Below are 22,968 nucleotides of genomic sequence, written 5' to 3' on the forward strand. Positions count from 1 at the left end.
CCAGCCACATTTTTCCAGTCTTTATTCATATGGCATTTTCCCGGTGTCTGAATAACAAACATCTTCTGCACTTCCAGAGTTCCAGATGGGATTGCACTAGAACCTGTATAATGATATTAATATCTTTCTATTTGGAAATAATATCTTGATATCCTGTACACTTTTTAAATATATATACAACCTCCAAATCTACACATCTGTTTGTAAAATAGCATTGTAAATTATCTCTTTTCTTAAGAGAGCAGACTAGCAATAGATTTCAAAACACTAAGATTTACTAACAATTTTACGTCATGCAGAAAAATTCATCCTTGCTTATTTTTTCTTGGAACCTAGTAATTTTGGGGTAAGCTGTTAGATTTTTTTAGCGTACTCTAGATTAACGGGTTCTATAAATGGGATGACCCTAAGTAATTTACCTAGCAGTACCTACATTCAATGCCAAAATGATAAATGGCCATCTGTAATACCCTAAAAAACCTCATCTTTTCAGAAGAAACACAGAAGTGTTTCACAGAGTGCTAGAGAGTAAATCTAAGAAACTGAGCCACTGAAGTCATCCTGCAACTGTCCATGGAACTGAGCAACACTGTGCCAGTAAGCAGCTGCTGTACTACATAACGAGCGTTTAAAAATTCAGTGAAACTTCAGCTACTTTTTCTTTTGTGGGTTTTGTGGTTTGAGTTGTTGTGTTGTGCTGTTTTGTTTTGTTTTTCTCAGTCAAGGGCGATGTCCAGAAACACTAGTGATACTGACAAATCTGTTCATGGCATCGTTTTACAAAAGTTCCTAACAGACAGTGACTGTTTTATTGTTGCATGTATCCTTTATTTTATTAATGATGAGATGTAATCAATGGAATGCTAAAAATAAACCTGTAAAGGAATCTACTCTGAAATGTGAATCTGCTGTCTGAAGCAAGTTCAGTGGTCACGGCAACACCAGTTGAAGACTGACTCTTGCCCATTGTGAAACAGGCATGGCTCTTCTAAAAAGGTCACAAATTTTTCAAATATAGGCACCATGTTTTAAATTTTGCACATACAAAATATGTTCATATCACTCAAATTACACAATGTGGCAGTGTTGTAAGTCTGAACATTATTGTCAATTAATGGCAGAGAAGAGAGCCCAAAGCTCATGTAAGACTAATGATTGGGATGAATCCTGAAAAGAGACAAAAAGTATAAAACAATTGTTTTCCTGCTGTATGTGGGTTTGTGTGTGCACGTGTGAGACTGCATATAACAAAAAATGTTTAAGAGTAAGTTCAGAGAATAGCCCATCCATTTGTTCTCAGTTTCTTATCCAGTTTCATTGCTAAAGGGTTTGATTTTAACTGCATGTTAAAATGCAAATAAAATCCCATATAAACCATTAGTTAGTGTGTTGACTGGTTTGAACCAATCGAAAATGAGAATTACTGCTGAACGTCTTCCTTTTGATCTACTTGTCAGCCTCTGGGTATGTAGGATACTTGACTGTCTCAATTTTCTCTTTAACTTTATAGGACGGGTACAGGCCTGTTCTTCCTAATTTCCTGTTGATGCCCTTTGAATAACCATCCCAGTGGTTTCCAGCTACTCCAATGACATCTCCAGGTTCCATAGGAATTTCGTCAGCAGTTCGTGGATGATGCGCATAAATAGCAATCTGGTTGTGGGCATTCTGTCCCCCAAAGTAGTAGATATCATCCAAAGAATGGAAATAGGCTGAAGCATCTGGATGCAATGTCTGCATAATTTCATAGGCCACTCGACAAACCTTAGAAACAAAAGCAGAAGAGAAGCTGTCAGTACTGTGTGTGCCCACAACATGCCACAGCAGGCAGCAACCCAGGAGCCACAACTCCACTGCACAAGAGCATAGGGTTTTGGAATGTCGAGGCCAAAATCAAACAAACAAATCCCTCCACAAAGCCAAAACACCAGCACATTGGCCAGCACAAGAAGCATACGATTTTCACATTTTAATACATTTCAAATAGTATCCTGCTGATCAGATTTGGTAAATAAATACAGCGATAAATAATTAGAACAGTCTCTATTCTTCAGTACAAACTCAAAGCATCAGCATGAACAGCAGCCATTCTGGCTTTTCAAAATGAATGACAGATAGTAAACCAAACGTAAAAGCAAATGTGTTTTCTTTTTTCTACTATTAATAACAACTGTATTTGACTTCCCTTTGAATCTTTAGACTTACATTTGCAGAAGTCATTATGCAAAAATAAACTGTACATTTATGTTTCTAAAGGAAGCTCAAATTCCCACCATCGAGCAGTTCCTTAAGTGTAAAGCTTTACAGGGCTGGTATTGTTAAAGCAGTGACAGAAAGGTGACCACTGGCAACTTGGAAGCCCACTCAGTGAAACTGAACCCCATCAAGACAATAACGATGCTGGTGAGAAAGCTGCATTTTGCAGTGTCACTGTACCACACTTCATGAAGGGAACTTTCTTCAGACTGAAAGCAGGTCCCCACACTGGAATCGTGGCACGTCTCCCAGAGCTGACCCTCACACAAAAGGCTGCCACTAGATTCAACAAAGCTCTGCTCAACAACTGGCTACAAAGCTCTTTGCTGTCAGCTCTCTGATTCGGCTGCTGTGACCTTTCTGACTTCTAATCCATATTACTATATCTGTCACTGATTTTGTGTAAGCTTGATAAACTAACAATACAGCAGATTTCTGCAGTGTGAAGAAGCATTTGAGTTTTTTCATTGCTTTCAGACTGTATAAATATAGCAAAGCTTGATTTTACTTTTCTGCCTCTGAAGACACAGTGAACAGAACTTTGATCAGTCACACCAGACATATTTGTACTTTCCTAGCTTCTTTGAGAGAGGCATTTCCTTTAAAAATGCAATAGATTTCCTTTTATCTCTCTCCATCTGATCTCATCTTGAAATAATTTTTCAGCAGTAGCTTTCAGAAGATCAGGCTGAAATTAATTATTTCCAAATAGTTGTTACGCTCTATAAAGCGGAAACAAATTTGAGTACCCCTACATTGGTAAGAGGTTATTTACTTTACAGCTTCTGTGACTGTTTTTGATGTTTCGTCTCTGCATGTCTGTGCACCCCAGGAGAAGGATGCACACACCCTGTGTAAAGGATTTTGTATCTTTTCAGCAGAAATGCTTTTCAGTGAATGTAAGTGTCCTGCATACCTGACATCAAACATACATCTCCTCTGAGCAACTGTTTCCTTTGCAGAGCCAAACCTGGGTTAACTAAACTGAAAGCTCTCGAGGGCAGCAGGCGAAGGATCCACATGCAGGATTATATTTAAAGGCAGCCTCCCACTTTTTATTCATAGATTCCCTTGTTTTGCAGCCTGCATACTTCCACGTACAATGCAAAATACAAAGACTAATAAGTCCTGGAAGGAAATGAGATTACGAAGAAAAATATGTCAGGCAGAGGGAGCTACGATTTCATCTAAATGAAGACTGAAGAGACAAAAAGAGGTCTTTATTTTCATGTGCAATTTTAATTCTGCTACTGTGTTAGTTTGTGTAAGTACCTTCTAGTACTTATTACTAGGGAGGCTCTTCTATACATCTCAATTAATGCAGAGTTGCTGAAATAGAGTGCCAAGGTAGGTTGCTTCCCTTGACTTGACATCACTTCATGAACCCAGTTTCCTGAAGGACAGCATTTTAATGAAGTATCTGTTCTTCAGTTTATATCAGTATTAATTTTGTACTGGTAGCATAAATAAGAATTAACATAGGGGAGTTCCTAAAGTGCCTGATTCTATTCGCATATATTGTAATTTTCTCTTAATACCTCTGTAATTAAGTTTTGACTCTTTGTGGCAAGGAAAAGAAAATAGAAAAAAGTTATCATACAACTGATTAATGTGGAAGCCCAAAAACATACTGGGAATGAACTAGACTACAGTCCTATCCTTACTTTCTGTTCATACAGATAGGACAAAAGATGGCCATTCACAGCTTCATTTTGCTTTACTTCAATGCCAAAGTAACTATCATCAACCTTGGATTATGCTGATAAAAGGACAGGGATAGTAGTTCGAATGTAAAAGGTCAGAGGATCAAATTTTAAACCCACGAAAGAGAAATCTTTCTGAACAGTGGCAAAACTTGCAGCAGAGCTCAGAGAAGGTAAATATATCAAAATTCTGTGGAGATCCACATAGTTGCATGACCAGAAAAAAATGATGTTAAATGATATTTGAGGAAGTTGAATTATTAAAGCACAAGAAATGCTCCAAAATAATTTAGAGTAAATGGCTGGACCAAATATATCGTTCCAGCTATTGAAAGGAACAGTCTTTACACAGAATTTCCTGGAGTTTGGTAGAATCTTCTGCAATTTTGGAAAAGCAAACACATCTACTGTCAAATGCTGGGAGGTGCAGAATGAGACTCAAAGGTACCCTCAAAGGGGGTTGTACCAGATGACCTTCAGAAGCCGTAACAACCTCTAATACCTTGACTGTTGTGTCAATGTCTTTTAACATATTTTTTTGAAATGACTCCATACTTACAAAACACGTATCCCTAAGCACAACTGGAGATAAGAGGCTTTCCTATACTTTTTCTGGTTTACTTCTTCTTGCTGTGGTAGTGTCACTAAGAATTCCATCAGCCAAGATCAATATAACAACGTATTGGCCATATATTATTAATATTATGCTTGTTACCTATCTGTCATTCTGGTGCAGAACACAATTTACATCTGAGGCCACGGAAAACACTTGTTTTTGAAGTGAATTGACTTTCAGTTTTGTGTCTGCTTCCTTGTAACGGTACCAGCGTGTGCGATCGTGAGCTATCACTGTCTCTAGGGGAGTGCTTTCCTAGCCAGGAGTGACACCTAAGAGCAGACATGACAACAGGAGATAAAACCCATCCACTCTGATTGAGTTTTTTTTGCCATACTTAAATTAGGTGGATCAATGTATCAGTCACAAATTACTGCTCTCTGATCTTTTTAGTCTTAAAATAGCTTGTCATTAGACATTAAATTAATATACAGTACGACATAATACACAAAAAAATGCCAACAAAGACAATTTTGTAATGCAGTTTTCTAGTGGACTCCAGCTTGCCTCATTAGACCAGAAAGGAGGCCTGTAGCACCTATCTGCTACAAGAAGTCTCTACGGATTACAGCAGTCAGAATTCACATCCACTGTGCTGCTGCTGGACTGCTAGAAATGCAATAGGCTGGAGACAAATAAAACGTCTGCTATCTTCATTCTTTTCCATTCCCACAACCAGCTAAGGCACCAGCAGATACGTTTGAACTGTAGCAGAGTGCAATGATATGTAGAAAAGGACGGACATATGTTACATATGAACTTTATGCAAAATTAAGAGTTAAACATGTTTGAAAGTATTCTTACACATTTTAAATGTCTTCACTAAGAGGCACAGAAATGGATGGATACAGGTTTTTCATTAACTTTATGCAAAACAAGATATTATTAAATACGTTTAATATTATTTCTTGCTTTTTTCATGTCTTAATTATGCCAGTAAAGTCAACTGAAGTAATCAACCAGCACTTAAGAGTTCTCTAAATGCTCACACAGCACACCAAGCCTTTAATTCTCCCCTGAAGTTTTCATGAGATAGCACTGAGAATAAGACAACAGCTGCATGAAGAAAACTAAGATTTATAACTAACACATATACTCTATATTGTATTTATACTGCAGTTTACCTGGGACGAAAACGTACAGACCAGGAAGTCTGCCTGAGACAGAAAGTGGATATCCAAAATAACACCTCTGAGTGAGTTTTCAGTGTATCGGTTATGCAGTCCTGCCGACCAGGATATGGAGTTGTCACTGATAAATTCATAATTTGGATACCTGTGAAAATATAAAACACTGATAACAGAAAAGCCTTCATTTTTTTTTTTTTTTTTTTTTTTTTAAGAAGCATCATTTTTGCTGCAACTCAAGGTGGTTAATTTAAGTGAGTCTCTGCTTTCCAGGGAATCTATTACAATTTTGCTGAGCACTCTCGGAGCTCACTGCCACCTTCAAGCGTCCCCCTCTTTACCCAGAAACACCAGGAAAGCAAGCAAAAAGACACTGGTACTCTGCCTGGATCTGATACTGCAAAAGAAGTGAAAAAAACTCCAGGATGTACATGCCACATTCTGAGAATGCTACTGACTTTAGATTCATCGCTTTGTTTTCCATATTACTACACAGAGTATGGGCTGGTGACCTCAACAGACCACGTCTTCCTTATTACCATACTCTCTATTGGATACAGACTATGACACTGTGCAGGAAAGTCAGTCAGCTGTGAAAGGAACATATTAAATAAATGAATCTAAACTAACAAAAAAGTACTTCAAGGTTATTAAGGCTGAGTGGAGAACAAATCTTGCAATTTACTCGTCAAAAGAAAATGAAAGAAGCATATAGATCAACAAGCAGTTTTTTTCAACATGAACTTTATCACAATGATAATTTTCTTTCCTATATTCTCAAGGCTAAATTTTTTTGTCAGTATTTAACCACTTCTCAAAATACAACAGAATTCATACAACAGATACAACAGATTTGTCATGGATTCTATTTCTGTTTCCATCGTGTGAATCATATCTGTTCTTTTTAAAGAAAAATAAGTACAGACCAAAAGGAATTATGTCTGCTGTGGAACAGAAATGGGCATCGGTCTCACTGCACTGACACAACTTGGAGGGGAGCAATGTGAAGAATATTTAGTAGAAGATGTCATTTCTAGGGACAGTGAATTTAGTAAAGATATTTGGACAGCCCTAGGCAACTTCTTGGGACCAGGAATACTGCTAGAATTAATCATTTCCTTCAGGCTTCAAATATCACAACCCACATGCTGAGCAGAGACAAAAGAAACTTTCTTGAAAAATCTGGTTTCTTACTAGCAAAAGATCAGTCTACTAGTTTAACAAATGAAGCACACCAAAAAAAAGGGTCATATTTTATCTTTAAAAAAAAAGTCAGCATTATTTACAAATCTTCTTATGCATCCATTGAAAATTTTCTCCTTCTCCCCTTTATTTTGGAAACAGTCTTTCAGATGCTGATCTGGTCCTGATCCAAAGTTGATCCAAATTCACCTAAGCCAACAGTTTGAGAACCCATTTCTTCAAACCGGGGATCCAAGCTCAGCATTCATCTAGTCACAGGCTGAGCTTTTCAAACAAGCACTTCTGTGCCGTCTCCCCCCCGCTACATTTCTGCTTGGTAAGAGGTTTCTTTCGAGCACCCTAAATGTGATATAATAGCTGCCATGCTCAGTGTGAGCAAAGGATCCTCCAGTCCAGCACCTGCCTCCTGCAAGTGCTGAAAGTGTAGCACCAAGACCAAAGCATCCAAAGGCTGAGCCTGCACCTCTCTTCAGCTCAGCCCTGTGTCCCACTGACATCCTGCCTCAGGTGAGGTCTAACCCTCCTTCCCACTCACTACACTGCTTTAGATGCTATTTAAAGCTTTTCTGACCTCAATGACTACAAAGAATAAAGGAAAGGAAGCTTCCAAATGCTACAGTTAGCACTCGCTTCCTTCTAGTCCCTTTTCCACCTTTATTTATATGATTAATGTAATACTTATATTGTAAGCTTCTGAGATTTTTTTTTTCTTTTTAAGCAGAACTCAAGCACAATCCTATTACTTGGATTCCTGAATGCGTGGTAAGTGAACAATAAATAGTAAGATGTCATATTCTTACTGACAGAATCACCTAAATACAGTATTTTGTAGAATCCCTCTAAGCTTTCCAAAGAAATTACCCACACATTCTCTTCTCTATAACAGGAAAGGACCAGACTGTGAAGATAAAGCCAAAGAATTGGCTTCTGTGAAAGGAAACTGGCCCAATGCTGTTTTCCCTGTATGAGACTACATATACGTAGGGCTGCCACAGTGAAACCACAGAGAGTACACGGGGAGGAAAGACCTTGACTTGCCACAGTGGAAATAAAGAAACAGTGAAACAGGCTGGGGAAAAAGCTTCTGTAAGAGCTGGGAGGAACCTCACGAGGGACACAAATTACTGCAGAAAAATGAAAGAGCTAAATATAGATGACTTTACAGGTAAACATCCTGAAAGGAGGAACGTAATTTGCTGAATTTTAGTGCTCATATGCATGAGAACGAGACCTAAATAAGAGTCATATATAAACCAGAAATTTACTAGACATGGTTTCTTCAGAATTTATGTGCATATTCAGCTGCATTATTTTGAATACTATACCTTGAAAAGAAGAGATGCTGTAAATAATATTATAGACTAGAAACACATACATATACCAGAAATTCAAAAGTTTGTATTTGTAAACTACTAAATCAGCCAAAGAACAAGCAATTTACACCATCCCTAATATATCACTCAGGTATCAGACAAACACCATGAGCTCTGCTTACCAGCAGCTGACAAGTGCTTTAACCCTGTAATCATTACAGCTGGTGAACTCACAACCATGCTCGGCTCTAATCATGTTGTTGTTCTGTATCATCCTATTTCTGAAAATATATCACTTCTTTCTTTCTTTGGGAAAACAGAACAAACAAAAGCACTCTACAAGCTTACAGTACTGCTTTACTAGCAGTTGGCAGACGTCTGACTGCAAAGGAAGTTTCTGAAACCTCAGTCCAAACTTTTCTTTTTTCATGACTACGAACAGTCTGAAATAATTCTCTGGAAAGAATCAACATGCCTATTCATGTGAACACTGGCTACATTTTCATCATTTCAATGTCAACACTGTTTGACAGCCAATCACTCTCCTGTAAAGAGACATAACACCTAACACTTCTCTAGAGCACCCTGCTCCAGGGGCAGCTGTCCCTGTGCGTGGCAGAGGCGCTGGAACTAGATGATCTTAAACTCCCTTCCAACCGAAACCATCCTGATTCTACTTACTCATGTGACTGCACCCAGTGATGAATGCAACCTAGGCTACTGATGTGCAATGTGACACCTATTCCTACCAAAGCCTGAGTTTTCAATGTGAACTTTTTTGTCAGAAGTGTAGTTTTCTTCACAGGAAGGGGAAGAAAAGGCTCTCAATTCCCAGAACTTGACCGGAGCCTGCCTTCAGATGCCCTTAAATGCTGAAACAGGAAATTGCACCCTTTGTTCCTTGAAATCAGAGGAACTTTCAAATGCCTTCCACTCGATTGCAGCTAACAGTAGGCTGCAAGCAACTTAGGAAATTCTTTTTCAGTGTCAACTGTGACCTAAAAACTCAGCAGCAACACATGAAAAATTCTTCACTACTCAGAGATTCTGTTTTTTGATTCTACTTGTACTATGTACAAATTACTGATGGACTCATGAGCTGTATCTCACCGTATGTCAGTAAAAGTCAGATTTGGAATGGACCTGCCATAGGACGTTCAATGCTTAGTACAATTCAGTCTTGTTTTACTGAGCAAGTCACAATTCTGCTAGTGGTGGTTGTTGCTACTGAAAACTTGGGATGCTACGTTTCCATAGGTGGTGCATCCTCACCCCACACAGCTGGAGGGCACGGTGCTGAGGACACCAAGTTGAACACCAATACAGAAAAAACAAGTAACAAAAACTGTTACAGCAATACTGAATTCTTATGTCACAGAAAGTAACTAAAGTTATTTCGGACAATGTAATGAATTAAATATTATAGCCTCCACTTTCTATTACCTGTCTTTTCATTGTTCAGATTTGCAATTTAAATGTTATGTGATTATAATAGTTTCTGCTGCTGTTCTTGTCTCTATGTATACAAAAAAGGAAGGATTAGATTGCCATCATCTGAAGTTTCTGTATGTCCATTTAGTTTTTGCAAAACTCCATAATTTTAAACAGCAGCCCTTGATAGACATGAATGAAAAATTAAAAAAGCACCACTGAAATACAGAGGTTTGCAATGCTGTAGAAAATTCCCCTGCTAAAAAGTAATATTTTCTGCTTACCTTGTATAGACCAAAGAAAAAATGTAATGCAATATGTTATTGTACATATTTTTCCAAGGCTGTCTACCAAGAATAAAACAGTTCAAAAATTTGCCACTTCTGAGTTACCTTGATTTTAAAAGCTATTTATTTCCTGGCTTAAATGAAAAAACTGTATTCTTCTGCTCAAGGGAGATAAGATTTTGGAAACAGAAATAGGTGCCATTCAGCAGACATACAAATAACTAGTACTGAAAAGGAAAACATGCTAACCTGTGCTCAGTAACAAACACACTTCGATTCAATGCATCTGAAACACTTCTCCAGGTTCCCATGGTCATGGCAATAAGAATATGTGAAATTGTCTATATACCCTAAAAAACACCACAGCCCAACACCAAGAGAGATACTGTTGAACACGGAAGGCTATTTTGCCATATGCATCTGCTCTCCTTTCCTACCCAGCAGGTTTTGCCATCTCAGTGACACGTGGCAAACAAGCCACTTCACAGTGAGCTTCTAGAGGACGCCACAGGCCATGTGAGGAGCCAGTGAATGTGTCCTGCACATGTGCCTCCAGGGTGGCATGGACAGCTGTGCTGTGGCAGGCTGCGACAGCCTACAGCTAGGTAGGTTCCACCCATGTTCTGGAGAGGTAGAAGACTACCGAGTGCAGAAAAGGGACAGAGACAATGTCACAGATCGAGATTCCCATATACAGTTAAGGACAAATCTTTAAATTATTCAACAGGTAGAGTAAAAGTCTTCTGAGCTGTCAATACAAAAAATTTTCTGAAATTCATCAGATGCTTTCCAACCAACTTCAAAAAATTTCTCTAGCAACTATTCACAGGAAGGTGGTGTTTGGAGAAGTGAAAAATCTTAAGGCATTAACTAGTTTATACAGCATTTCTGAGTAGTTTCTTTCTAATATGTATGTTCTATAAGAAGTCTGGTGTATTTATTACTTTTACTGGCCTTTTACTCCACTGGTTTCTTTTTAAATAGTCACAGGCATCTTGCTCAACTCTTCTCAATTTTTAACATTAAGCTTTGAAAGCCTATCTGGGAAAAACAAATTGTCCAAAAAACAATATCTGAGAGAAAAATAAAAGTCACTGGAAGTGGAAATGGAATCTTAACTGTACGAATGATAACCAAAACAAGGACACTGAGGTTTGTGCACGCAAGAGTCAGAAATTGTAAAGCTAACCAGAAGGAACAAACTGTAATAGACATAAAATTCATCTTACTTGGATTTTGCCTCTTGCAGCAATGAAGGGTCATCTGTAGCCAAATACACTCTCTTTTTGTCGACGTGCATCCTGCGAGCGAGAAGCTCGAACCGCTCCTCCACGTGCACCATGTACTCCTCGATGGGATGGAACGCCGCCTCCGTCCCCACCTTGTCCGTCCTTCGGACGTGAACACTGGGGAAAAGCACAAACTAGGAATTCAGTTTATAAATACAATACATACTTCAGCAGCTGAAGTTTTAACTTCACACTTCAAGCTTGGGTTTTCAGAATGCGTAATAAATCAAATCCCTACATAAAATCAGGAAGGATTAAAAATCATCAGTGGCTATCAAGACACACTGACAGCATGAAGTCAGTTGTCAGTCCGTGCTTGACGGCGAGAGAGTCTTCAAGGAAGGCCAAGTGTAACTGAAAGAAGAGAAGGATGGGGGATTTAATTATAACATCCGAGGGATTCCTTTTGTGCCGAAGGTTATCTGGTGCAGTTAGATAATGCTTGATCAATACAGTTCAAAAGCAAAACAGGAATATTTGCGTCATGGGTAAATTGGGAATCCAACTGCAATGCAGAGCTTGAGTGAAGGGAGTTAAAAATGAGTCTGCCCCATCTGCTGGAAACCTAACAAATGTTCTGAGCCACCAGTGCTGAAGTAGCCCACTGCACTACTCATGGTCAAAAGCCAACTAAACGCCAACACAATGGACAGACCTACTGTGTACTCCTACAAAAAGAAAGATTAAGGATTGAAGGAAAATTCTGGCAAAGGGAGCAATTAAATATTCACAGACTCTAGTACAGCAGCAGTAAAATTTTTCATCTTAAGTGACAGTAAAACCTTTGTTCCACAAGCTGTTTTTTAATGCCCATGTTCTCCTTCCTTCTCCCCGTTTCTCCCCATACAGACATACTCAATTCCTGGTTACTGCTAAGAAACAGTAATAGTGAAAACATCAGCAAGCACATACCATGTTCAGGTGCAGCCAACAACAAAATTAGTTGTGGATTGTGGCATACAAAATGTAGGCTTAGCCTTTTTTTCTCAAGTGTAGAAACTATAGGCACTTGAAAAGAAGACCAGACAGAAAAGTGTCTGGAATACAAGCTGCAAGGCAATTACATGAATGAAATTCTGTATCACATTACTAGATGTGGAAGGACATAAAAACCCCTCCTCCTATTCAGTCGCCTTCTACGTATCTGTCCAACTACAAGTAGGTAAGTATGCTGAAGAAGTACTTGTAATCAGCTTGCATTATGCACAGTTGAAAATTAACAGCTTCATCTAGAAAGCATCCTCTCCGTCCCCAAAATGCTTGAGGCTCTTGGATAGCCATCAGGAAACAATCTGTCCTGACCAGGAATCACTATACACACATATCCAAGCACAGACAGTTAAAAAGAAAATTAAATACCCACCCGATCACTGGATGCTTGAAACCAAGTTTCTTTGTGGCTTCCTCTATTTCCTTTTCCAACCAAGGCTGCGGACGAATCAAGTACTTGACAAACTGGGAGACCCACCACACTGCAGGGTCCCCGTGCACACGGATCAGCCTGTCGGCCAGGTCTTCGGGGACAGCCAGCGGCAGATAGGGAGGCCGGGGGTGCAAGCTGTCAACAATGGGGAGCTCCACCACCTGCACGTCCTTGTCATTGGCCTCACCTGCTCCAAAACACATACTCGGATGAGTCCAGGGGGTCACTCACTAATAAGCTTTACCATTGCAAAGTAACATCCCAAGCACATCAGTTAAACTGCATCTTCAACTTCAGAAGGATCACTTAACCCTTGCTCAACGTTTTCAATATAGCATTAAAAAAATTAAGTGGTTTTAGACTAGATTTATGTACAAACGGTATCTAACAGTCCACTCCAGCAGAACAAAGTTGAAGGTACTTGAATTCTGCGCAGCTGGTTAGTCAATAAAAAATAAAAATTCTTCCTGTTGATACATCCATAGCATTTTATAAACACCTCCATCATTACTGTGTGCTAAGGCTTACGTGCACAGACTTTGTACCCAAAATGCTTCACTTTCAGTTACTCCTTTAGGAAATAAACAAAGAAGTAAGAAGTTTAAGGTGTAAGAAATTGTTAAATAACTCTACAGCCCTGCTGCTCTTTAGAATGCATTGTACTGCACAAAATCCCAGCATTTCAGACATCATCAGAACCAGAGAATTAGCTACTCTACTGACAGAAGGGGAGAAAGGACAGAAAGAGGGACAATTCCTGTCCTGAAGAATTTAAACCATGAAGATAAGCAGCAAAAGAAACAGATCAAGGAAAACAGCCACAGACTAAACAAGCATGTGATTAACACAGGTAAGAATTTGTTATCTTTCAAAAACTAACTGAAGTGGGATATACAGATGTTTTAGATAGGACTTTCATCAATGGCTCAACAGTCACTAAATGTTTTTCAAGAGTTTTTACAAATCACATGAAGTGTCTGCATAATTAACAATTCAAAGCCCTTTTCATATACTGAAATAAATTACAATACAGCATAATACTAAACATGACATTTTTGAAACACAGAACATTTTGGGTATGATTGCTAGGATGCTCATTTCCTCCAAAAGACCATTTTCACTGCCTGCAGGCATTTATTGGAAAAGATGGTTCGCCCTTGGGTCAGAGCTATTCAGGTAGCAAAGAAAACTGTTTTAAATATAAGCAAATCACACATAGAATCATAGAATCACACTCATATATATAACTGCTGATGACCCAGTAAACCTAATGGCTGAAAAAAAAAAGCAATGCAGAGCAAGGACAACAAGTCTTATTTTAAGAATTGTTCAAAATCCCTAATGTTAGAACAGTTTTGCATGCACTAAAAATCATTTCAGTGTATTTGCGACAAAGTCCTAGAAATATGACAACTGCAGCACTAAGTCATATGTTGCCAGAATGCCACATTAACACCAGCGAGCCTACCAAAACGAGTCAAAAGTCAACAGGAACTCTTTGAGGTATGGTTACTTATATAAAGAATGTTTGCTGTGATCAGGTGGTTTTTCAATTAATTTTTAATAGATTTGGCAAATCTGTCTTCGTAGAGGTATCTGTATGCTAATACTTAATCACAATGCTATATTAGCAGCACTGTGAAGGGATCTTTCAGAAGAATTTCCTATGGAATATGTGCTGCAGCTATGGATGATACTTTTTAATTCAAGAAGCTGATTGGTATTTTTAACATCTACTATTTCACACTTACAGGAAAAGCTTTAGTAAAAGTTCATAAATTTGGTAAAAATACAAAGCATTTAAGTTTTCTTATAATAAGATGAATAATAGTTCATCAGTATGTCTTCAGAAAGCTGCAACTAAGAAAAGCAGCCTGAAGCCAGAGAAGTGCTGAATCTGGTGATGATGCAGCCAGAAGTCTAGACAAGAAACATTCAGCTTGGGAAGGGTCTGGAGGAATGCTGGAGGTTCCATCCTCTTTGTCCGTTCCCCCCACAACTGAGAGTGAAGCAAGGAACAGGCTGGCAAAAGAAGCACTAGCAATTTTAACCAAGAAAAGAAAGGCAAGACTCTAATCTCAATTTAGAAAAGGAAATTTGCTGCCACTCTTCTGAGGAGAAAAAGCAGAGAGGTTATGGTGCATTTAAAAAAGTGAATAAAGGTGAATTTTTATTAAGTATGGTATCCCTGACAAGTTGTTAGAATTCATTCTATCACTGAAAAACCATGTTATTGTGTAGAGACAGTGACTTGGAAAGTCTCACTATGGATAGTGCTGACTGAGCCCTCTGACCCACTATCGGGCATTCTGACACCCAAAGGCACTCAATACTTAGTTGATGCTGTTCAGAGGATGAGACTGTCCTAATTATGGCCAAAGGTTGTCTTCACGTTATGAAGAAAACAAGATTGGCCAGCAATAACCAGGAAAGCTCTCAGCATATAGCAAATTAGATTAAAATATAGCAAAATCACAAGAGTACCAAAGAAGACTGTGTGAAAAAAACAGAGTTTAGCTTTCAACTGCACACGATACACTGTTTGAATAGTAATGACTTTGCAAGACTTGCCGTGAATCAAAATCAAAACCAAACCAAATGTATTTCCTTAAAGCAAAACAAACAATTTGGTTGTGCAAAATTCACTACCAGGTCAAGTGTTAGCGAGTGCACTCTGAGATACAGAGCACTACTTTCCTGCCAGCTCAAGTGCTAGAGAGTGCACTTGGAGATACCAGAAACTACTTTTTGAGAAGGAACTGAAGACAGCACATGGTTATTTCACAGGGAAGATTAAGAGTTCCTTTGTAAACAAAAACCAATATGAGACCTAACAACAGAAATATTACTGAAAGTATGGGTAAGAAATGCAAAGCCATAAAATGAAATGTTCACAAATGCAAATCCAAGAATGTGTTACTACAATTACAAATTTTGAATTGGTTCCAGAAGCCTCTCATGCATCAGGGCTTTTGCCAGTTACTGCCAAAATAATGGACACACACACTGTTGTGTTAAGAAAATGCATACACTGCTTCTGTTTTGATTTTTTTTTTAAATTTAAAAAAAAAAAATCAATATGGTCATCACTGTTTTCCACAGTGTTCTGTTTTCTTAATGGTTCACATAAAATTAGAAGTGGGCAAGGCACGTGAGTCTACTTAATCCTAACACACACACGAGAGATGGCACGCAGCCGTTGGACAATGCTGGTCACAGCGTCTGGGCAAACAACCCCAGGAAACTTGACAACTCTAGTTTTCATTATCTTTATTACCATTCAGAACAATGAAGAAAAAACTTCCTATTAGTTTTCACTCACTTTAAAAGTATGAGACAGCAGATGCAATAAAAGGAAAACTTGGAGCAACTGTTTGCTTTTGTCCCGCACAAGACCAGTGGGGAGTAACTCTGTAGCAACCTGAAGCAGCCAGCAACTCCCTGCGACAGGCACAGAGGCAAGGGACAGCTTCCTTACCCTGCCCAGCCCCTTTTTCCCCCTAGTGTTTGCTGAAAGATTCCTAACAGGCAATCATCTTGCCAAGTTCTGACAGGCATAGCGTAAGACACTTCCATGCACAGTGCAGAGAGCAGGATGCTGTCTCAGCCCCTCAGAAGGAAGCGGCCGAGCAGGCCCTGGGCAGGCTGAGGAGCGCCTCAGGGACGGAGCCACAGGCCGCACGCGTGGGACCGCAGCTGCTCAGCTGGGGAGAGCCAGGCTGGGCTAAAAACACAGAATGAGCTTTTTATCCACACATTTCTTCTGTCCTCAGCTATGTGCTCTCTAGTTTTAAAGCATTTTGGTTCCTTCACTTCCCAGCTGTGTTTGGTTAAATAAGAGATAAGCCATAAAAGGGAATAAGCCACACTAACACTTGCACCCTCTTCCCAGGGTGCCATTTCAAACCACAGCACCACCACGGCAGTCGGGTCCGATTCCTGCTCAAGCGTAGGCCCACTTTGATACCTGATCACACAGTTATCTGGCTTGGAGAATGCCTCTAGAGTTGTTACACATCATTTACATTTTGAGTGTTTTTGTGATAAACCAAGTACTGCAGTATTGATAATAGCCCTTTATCATGGCAACACACTCTGGAGAAGAATCACAGACTGTAAAGAGATTGATTTTTATTTAGGTGACCCACCTAGTCTCGCACCACCTAGTTCTTATTTATCACCCTTTTTTGGACATGTTCATCACTAACAGATCAGTAATAGTTACAATTTCCAGGAGCCCTACCAATTACTTTTTAAATACTGAAATGAGCTCTGTGTGTTATAAAAAGCATAACTTTGTTTACCTGAAGTATCTCCTTGTGCCTTAATCACTTACTTCACAGCTCACAAGAATAACAGATTTTTTTGTGATTTGGCATAATCTTACTGCCTGCCTACTTTTCAAATGTAATCTTTGTCCTCCTAATTTAAAGCCCATTTAGAAACATTTGCCATTTATATCTTTCATATGAAGTTTTTCAAAGCTTAAAAACGTTGGTTTAGCTCAAAACAACCCTCAGAGTTTTGTCAATTTACCCTCCCTTACCTCCTGCCACCCCACCATTAGCTCAGACCTGCACCTGGTCAGTCACTTTCGCTGGGTGTCCTTCACTTTGCATGGCAAAATGTCAGCCTGCTGCCAAGTAACAATCAGGACTGTTCGTTCATGTTAATGAAAACTTGTTTGATCACTTTAATCATTCTCCCATTATTTCAAAATTCATCATCTAATTTCAAAGTATTCTTCAAACAGGTTGTCCTCAAAAGTATGCCAAGGGGCACTGTGTTAGGGACACTCCTGTTGTGTGAAGGAGAACATCAATTTCATTTATGTTACAACTGAACAGACTCAAACAGAAATGGAAGAGCTTCACCGCTCTTCTGTTTCTACAATATAGACTTATTTAAGCTGATATCAACATGCATGGACCAATCACAGCTCTACTTAACTAAGCTCTACAACCCAAAACATTGCCCATGTGCATCCTCACCCCCCCCGGAGTGAACACTTCTGTATTCCATCACCAAGAGATGTCAGTGCTAGGAATGCTGCTGGATTAGCACAGAACGTGGGGAGAGGGACACGACTGAGTTCCTACCAGGCTCCTCGTGGACTTGCTGGCCACTGTTCTGCATTGCAAGGACAGCAGGTTCAGAGTTCATCTGCTTCAATGATATTTCCATGTTTTTTTGCAAAGCAGACAAAATAAAAACTGGAAACTATGCGAAGTTAAGGTCTGTTACGCTGTTTAGGAAGAAAAAGCATGCTTTCATCCATCCTGTGCTGCAGACCCAACCTCCTACAACCACATTTTGGGCACTTCCAAACATGAGAGTTACCTAGTAAGGACTTTATGCCACAGTTAAATTATAAAATGAAATCTTTCCAAGTAGCCAATGTAAAATATAACTTGTACATCCAAGTGTTTTTACTCTCAATATTTTGCTTTGTACATTTCTGGTACAATGGTTTTTACCTCTGTTGCTGATTAATTTCTCACTAGCATTCCACTTATTAATTTTTTAAATAATTTTTTATCTAATCAAACTATTTAAAGCAAGCAGGTCTTGAATAAATTTGGTATGATTCAGTTCTACAGATTCTGAAAACACAGTCTTTCTTTTTTTTCTCCAGGTTTTATATGCCATATGGGTACTATTGTCCCATTTGTCATCTCAAGAGGCTGATTCTTGATAGCTTCAGGAGGGAATAAACCAAAATGTTTTCAAACATGCCAACACATCTTTTATCACTTTTCTTAACCCAGCAACTCCCAAAGCTTTTTTCCTACATCCTTTCCTCTCCTCTCTTCCACAACTCTTGCAACTACCCTCACGTACTCCCATGTCTTCTACCACTCTCTGTACCACTTGACAGCTGGCATCAGCCAGGCTTCTCACTTGCTGGTGGGCATGAGCCTTGACTTCAGCAGCTGTATACACCTCGCCAGGCTATGTATTTCGAGGACTCTGGAGAGACCTTAATAAGACTTTTTTTTCAGTCAAATTTGGCCAAAATTCATCCAATACTCAGAACTTGTTCTAAGACAGGGTAAAAAAAGGAGCAGATCGGAAAGGTACAGAGTGATGACGTAACTTTTGCTGTCACAAGAAATCTGGCTCAAATAACTCTCTGTCAAAGATACTGTTTTAGCAGCTCCACCCTCCCCTCCCAGAAAAAACCCTCTGATGTTAGTGTCATTTCTAAGTCCCACTGACTTTCACTAGTGCTTATTTTCCAGTGTCATTGTGGCTCTCTGAGAACCCTACTGGCAAGATGAAGAGTGCTCTCACTGTGCCCGTAGTGATGAGACTGCAGCCAGTGTCCTGCCCCTGCCCCAGGGAGCGCGAGCGGCGGGGACCGGCCTCTGGCGCGCGAGCGGCGGGTACCGACTTCTGCCCCTGCCCCTGCGGTGGCCACGCCGCTAACTGCAGTAAAGCTGGAGCACCTGCTGATGCCTTCAGGGCCTCCAGCCCTTGTTCAATAAGCTCAGGTGAGCTGCGTTACAAAGACACATTTCTGTTTCGCTTCTCATCACTTATGAGAAGTTTTTGATGGCACTTGTCATGTCACTTTGAGAGAACACTAAAAGTAAAGGTCCTTCTCCTCCTCAACTGTTTGGACGCTCAGCACGCGAGCTGGCAAGTTTAGAGATGAAGTCTGTGATTGCACAAATTGACTCCCTGTAACAGGCAGTGGAGGCACTTTGAGCAGACTGTCAAACTAAGTAGAAATCAAGAACCTTACTAGTAATTTCCATGTATTCTAACTGCTTTTGAATAATGCCCCATTGCACCTAAGCAGCCTAATGGGAAGGAGTACTTGCCTTCGAAGAGCTCCAGCTCCCTGGCTAAAACATCATAATATGTATTTGCAAAGACAAATACACTTGTACAAATCAAAAGGGTTTTGCCATGTTATCCAGGTTCAGTCATTCATGCAAACAGTAGCCAGAGCTGATGATGTAAAAGTAAGACCTTACATAAGGAGAGCTGAAATCACTTGGGAAAACATACAGAGAAGATCTTTACAGCAGTATTGAAGAAAACTCATTTTCAATTTTATTTCAACAATTCCACTGAAGCTTATTCTCTATTTCAATCTAATGGTAATTACTATATACCTGAAAATACTTCCAACTACTTGCTTTGAGTATAGGGTTGTCTTTTCTGGAATAGAAGATAAACAGCTTATTTTTACAATAATCCTTCAACAGCTGCAGGGACTTATCTTCAGGGGCTGATCTCTGGCACACACATGCTAACTGGATATACCTATCAGCCTGGAACTAGCACATATAAGCATGCAAAAACCCAGACAGCCCCAAGATGATATTTTAGGAGACTAAAAGTTTCCGACAGGTCGTGAGAATGGACCTTAATACTCAGAGATGGCTGCCCAGGCACTTAGTGGACACGGGCTCCCAACTCAGACATTCACTGTCCTTTTGACCTAATGGTTTGTAATTCAAGGTCCCAACCTTGTCTTGTCCTAATTTGAATGCTTGGAAGACACTTCTTTCAACGAATTAGGAAATCTACCATCATATGCAAGTTCAGATGGAGCACAACCCTCAAGCTGCTGACAAAGAAAAAGATGTTTTAGTTATCCATAAAAATCCAGCAGAGAATAGAAGTGCTGGGCTGTCAGAAATGCACAGCACAGCAGGTTGGAAGGGATCTCAAGGATCAAATTCATAGCAGCGAGGCACAATTCACCTTAACAGTGCATCTGAAAGAAAGAGAGAAACAGGGACACATCCTACTTCATATGGCCTACCAGCATAAAATGGGGAAAAAACAAGAGTATAAAGCTGCAACACCAGAAAAGGGAATTCTTCTGATCTCCAGCCACAGAGGGTGATACCCACTCCTCGTCTCCCCTGCCTGTGCTTCCTAAAGCTTCTCGACCCCTGCAGCCAGAGGAGCCACCCCCCACACCTCTGTGCAGCTGCTGAGCCCACAGCCCACGGGCACACACACATCTCTGACTCCTCTCCTTTCTCCCCACGCTGCCAATGAACCTGACTGCACTGGCTGGAGTGGCTGCAGCTCCTCTCTGCAGCTCTTCTCCCACTGACCTGTGAGCCCTCCCATCTGCCACGAGCCCTGCTCTGCTCCAGAGCGTGATGGCACCAGAGCTGGTCACCCTAGGGCCAGCTGCCCCAACACCAACCATGTTCTCACGGCACTTGAGCCACCAGGTCCTTCAGCACTGCCACGTAAACAGGCACCCTCCAGCACTGCAGCTGAAACGCTGGGAAGCAAATGCTGATCACACCCTAAAGATTGCCTGTTTTCAGGCAAACACATTCCTACAGTACCCTGAGCACTGGGTGTGCTTCCATGCTTCCTGCACAGCAACAGTCAGACCTCACCACTGAACGTATACTTCAGGGTTCTTCTTTCCCATTACCTGGCTCCTATCAATACACACTTCTACCTCCTATTTCACAGCCACTACTGCAAGAGCCTTCTGCAACTCTCAGCAAAGAACTTCCACTTTCACTACACAAAATGCCTTATTATCATCAGAAATATTGCCATCTCACAGCCTGTCTCTGCCAGATGATGTATGGATGGGTTGAATTGTGAAGTCTGCATTCAGGCTCTGCTGGTGACTTTTAAGCCAATTTTACATACACTAGGAAATTCTCTTCTGTCTCATGGTAGCTTACATCTGGGGAAGCCTTCTGAAGTGCTTTCTTGAAGTACAAGGTGGTAAATCAATCCAGTCTTCTGTATCTACATACTTTTTGCCTCTTTCAAATAAATCTACTAAATTTATGAGGCATTATTTCCTTCTATAAAACTCTCATTTACTTTTCTCCACTCTTAACATATTTTCCTTTGTACTCCCAAAATTTATTCTTCATTATTATTTCTGCTAAATTGTCCAACGCAGTCTGTGATTTGCCAGAACCCTTTTTGGAAATCAGTATCCCTTCAGCCACCTTCCATTGTCCTGTAGAACAGCAATTACCAACAAAAGCAATTGTAACATAGTAATTATAAACAGAATGTTTTGTTGCAAAATGCGCTTGATGGCATTGGAGAAAGAGCATCCAAGGTGTCCCCTAGGAAGAAAGACTCAAGCAGGAGAGCCTCCCAAAGCTCTTCTGTAATGAATACAGATAGGCCAGATTTTTACAGCTTGTATTGCAGTCTGTTTTCCTTCCGTGCTCCTTTCATCCCTTGATCATCTACTGGCCCTCCAGATTTTCTGGCAGGCTTCCTTATCCTGATGTGTTTGAAAGAGGATTTATTGGCACTTTCCTTGCCTTTAGCAAGCTTCTCCTCCACACCTTTTTTGGCCTTCCTTACCACATCTACAGATGTAATTTGCTAGAAATTATATCCTTTCCTATTTTCTCGATTTGCACAATATTTGTTTGGTGTTCTGTGGAGTTTTTAAACTGCCTTTAACAACATCCAGCAACTTCATCAGATTTGCCTTTTTAAAAAAAGAAGGGGTTTGACAGGTGATGAGTTTGTTCCATGACTTATGTAATCTCCATGCTGCTTGCTTCAAGCACTCAGTCCCTTTTTATAAGTAGTCTGATTTATTCTTCATTTAGCTCCATCTCTTAAAGGAAACATTGTAGTGGATTGTTTGGATTAATTTTATTTACTTTATGTTATTTTTTTGTAATTTTAAGCAGACATGGCTGTACCTCTGCTGCGTGACCTCATCTGTTCCTCTCACAGAAATCATTGAGTACTGAAACAAACCCAAAGCTTATGTTACACTGTTCTGCATATACACACAGTTCAAAGTAGGAATTTCAGCTGATTTGTAGACTGTTTCTTCTCACACCTTCTTAGGACCCTAGCAGAAAATGTTCTTCCACAAGAAGACCAGAATTGAAAGCAGAAGGCAGGATAACTCTATTGTATCACTGAAATCTCAGTTATGTTTCTCTCCTTTTTTTCCTCAGTTTCATGCCTCTGCCTGAAGAGAGTACTCTGCTCCTGGGCTCTGACAGACAGGACACACAACGTGTAACCTTACAGGTGATACGCGGTGTCCCAGACTCAGACCCCCCACCCTCAGGCAAGCTAAATGTCATCTACCTGAATTCTGCTCACCAAGATTTCCAAGATGCAAAGAGAACTTTATTTTCTCTTAGGTAAGTGGATGGCCACTTCAGATTTGTTTTCCCCTACACCAAGTTCACTTCTATGGTTTCTCTTATCTATTGTTCCTGCCTAACTAAACTTCCACTGTGGCTACAAAATGTTGAAGAGTGGTCAACTGGTAAATCAAGCCAAACATTTTCACTAGAACATGTCAACTACTGACCAGGTATTGTATATACC

General features: G+C 40.0%; 1 protein-coding gene across 2 annotated transcripts in view; it reads right to left on the minus strand.

The window, feature by feature from the left end:
• Positions 1-811: 811 nt before the first annotated feature.
• Positions 812-22,968, minus strand: part of FUT8 (fucosyltransferase 8 (alpha (1,6) fucosyltransferase)) — a 45,594-nt gene continuing 23,437 nt past the window's right edge. For both annotated transcript variants that reach the window (XM_008939502.1, XM_008939501.1), the window contains exons 6-9: positions 12,589-12,835; positions 11,166-11,342; positions 5,700-5,850; positions 812-1,764 (exon numbers count right to left, since the gene is read on the minus strand). In XM_008939502.1, coding sequence (XP_008937750.1) covers positions 1,447-1,764; positions 5,700-5,850; positions 11,166-11,342; positions 12,589-12,835 — 893 coding nt within the window. In that variant the 3' untranslated portion in view covers positions 812-1,446. The remainder of the gene's footprint in view (positions 1,765-5,699; positions 5,851-11,165; positions 11,343-12,588; positions 12,836-22,968) is intronic.

The sequence above is a fragment of the Merops nubicus genome, unplaced genomic scaffold (assembly GCF_000691845.1).
Source record: "Merops nubicus isolate BGI_N331 unplaced genomic scaffold, ASM69184v1 scaffold244, whole genome shotgun sequence".
In the NCBI taxonomy this organism is placed as follows: domain Eukaryota; kingdom Metazoa; phylum Chordata; class Aves; order Coraciiformes; family Meropidae; genus Merops; species Merops nubicus.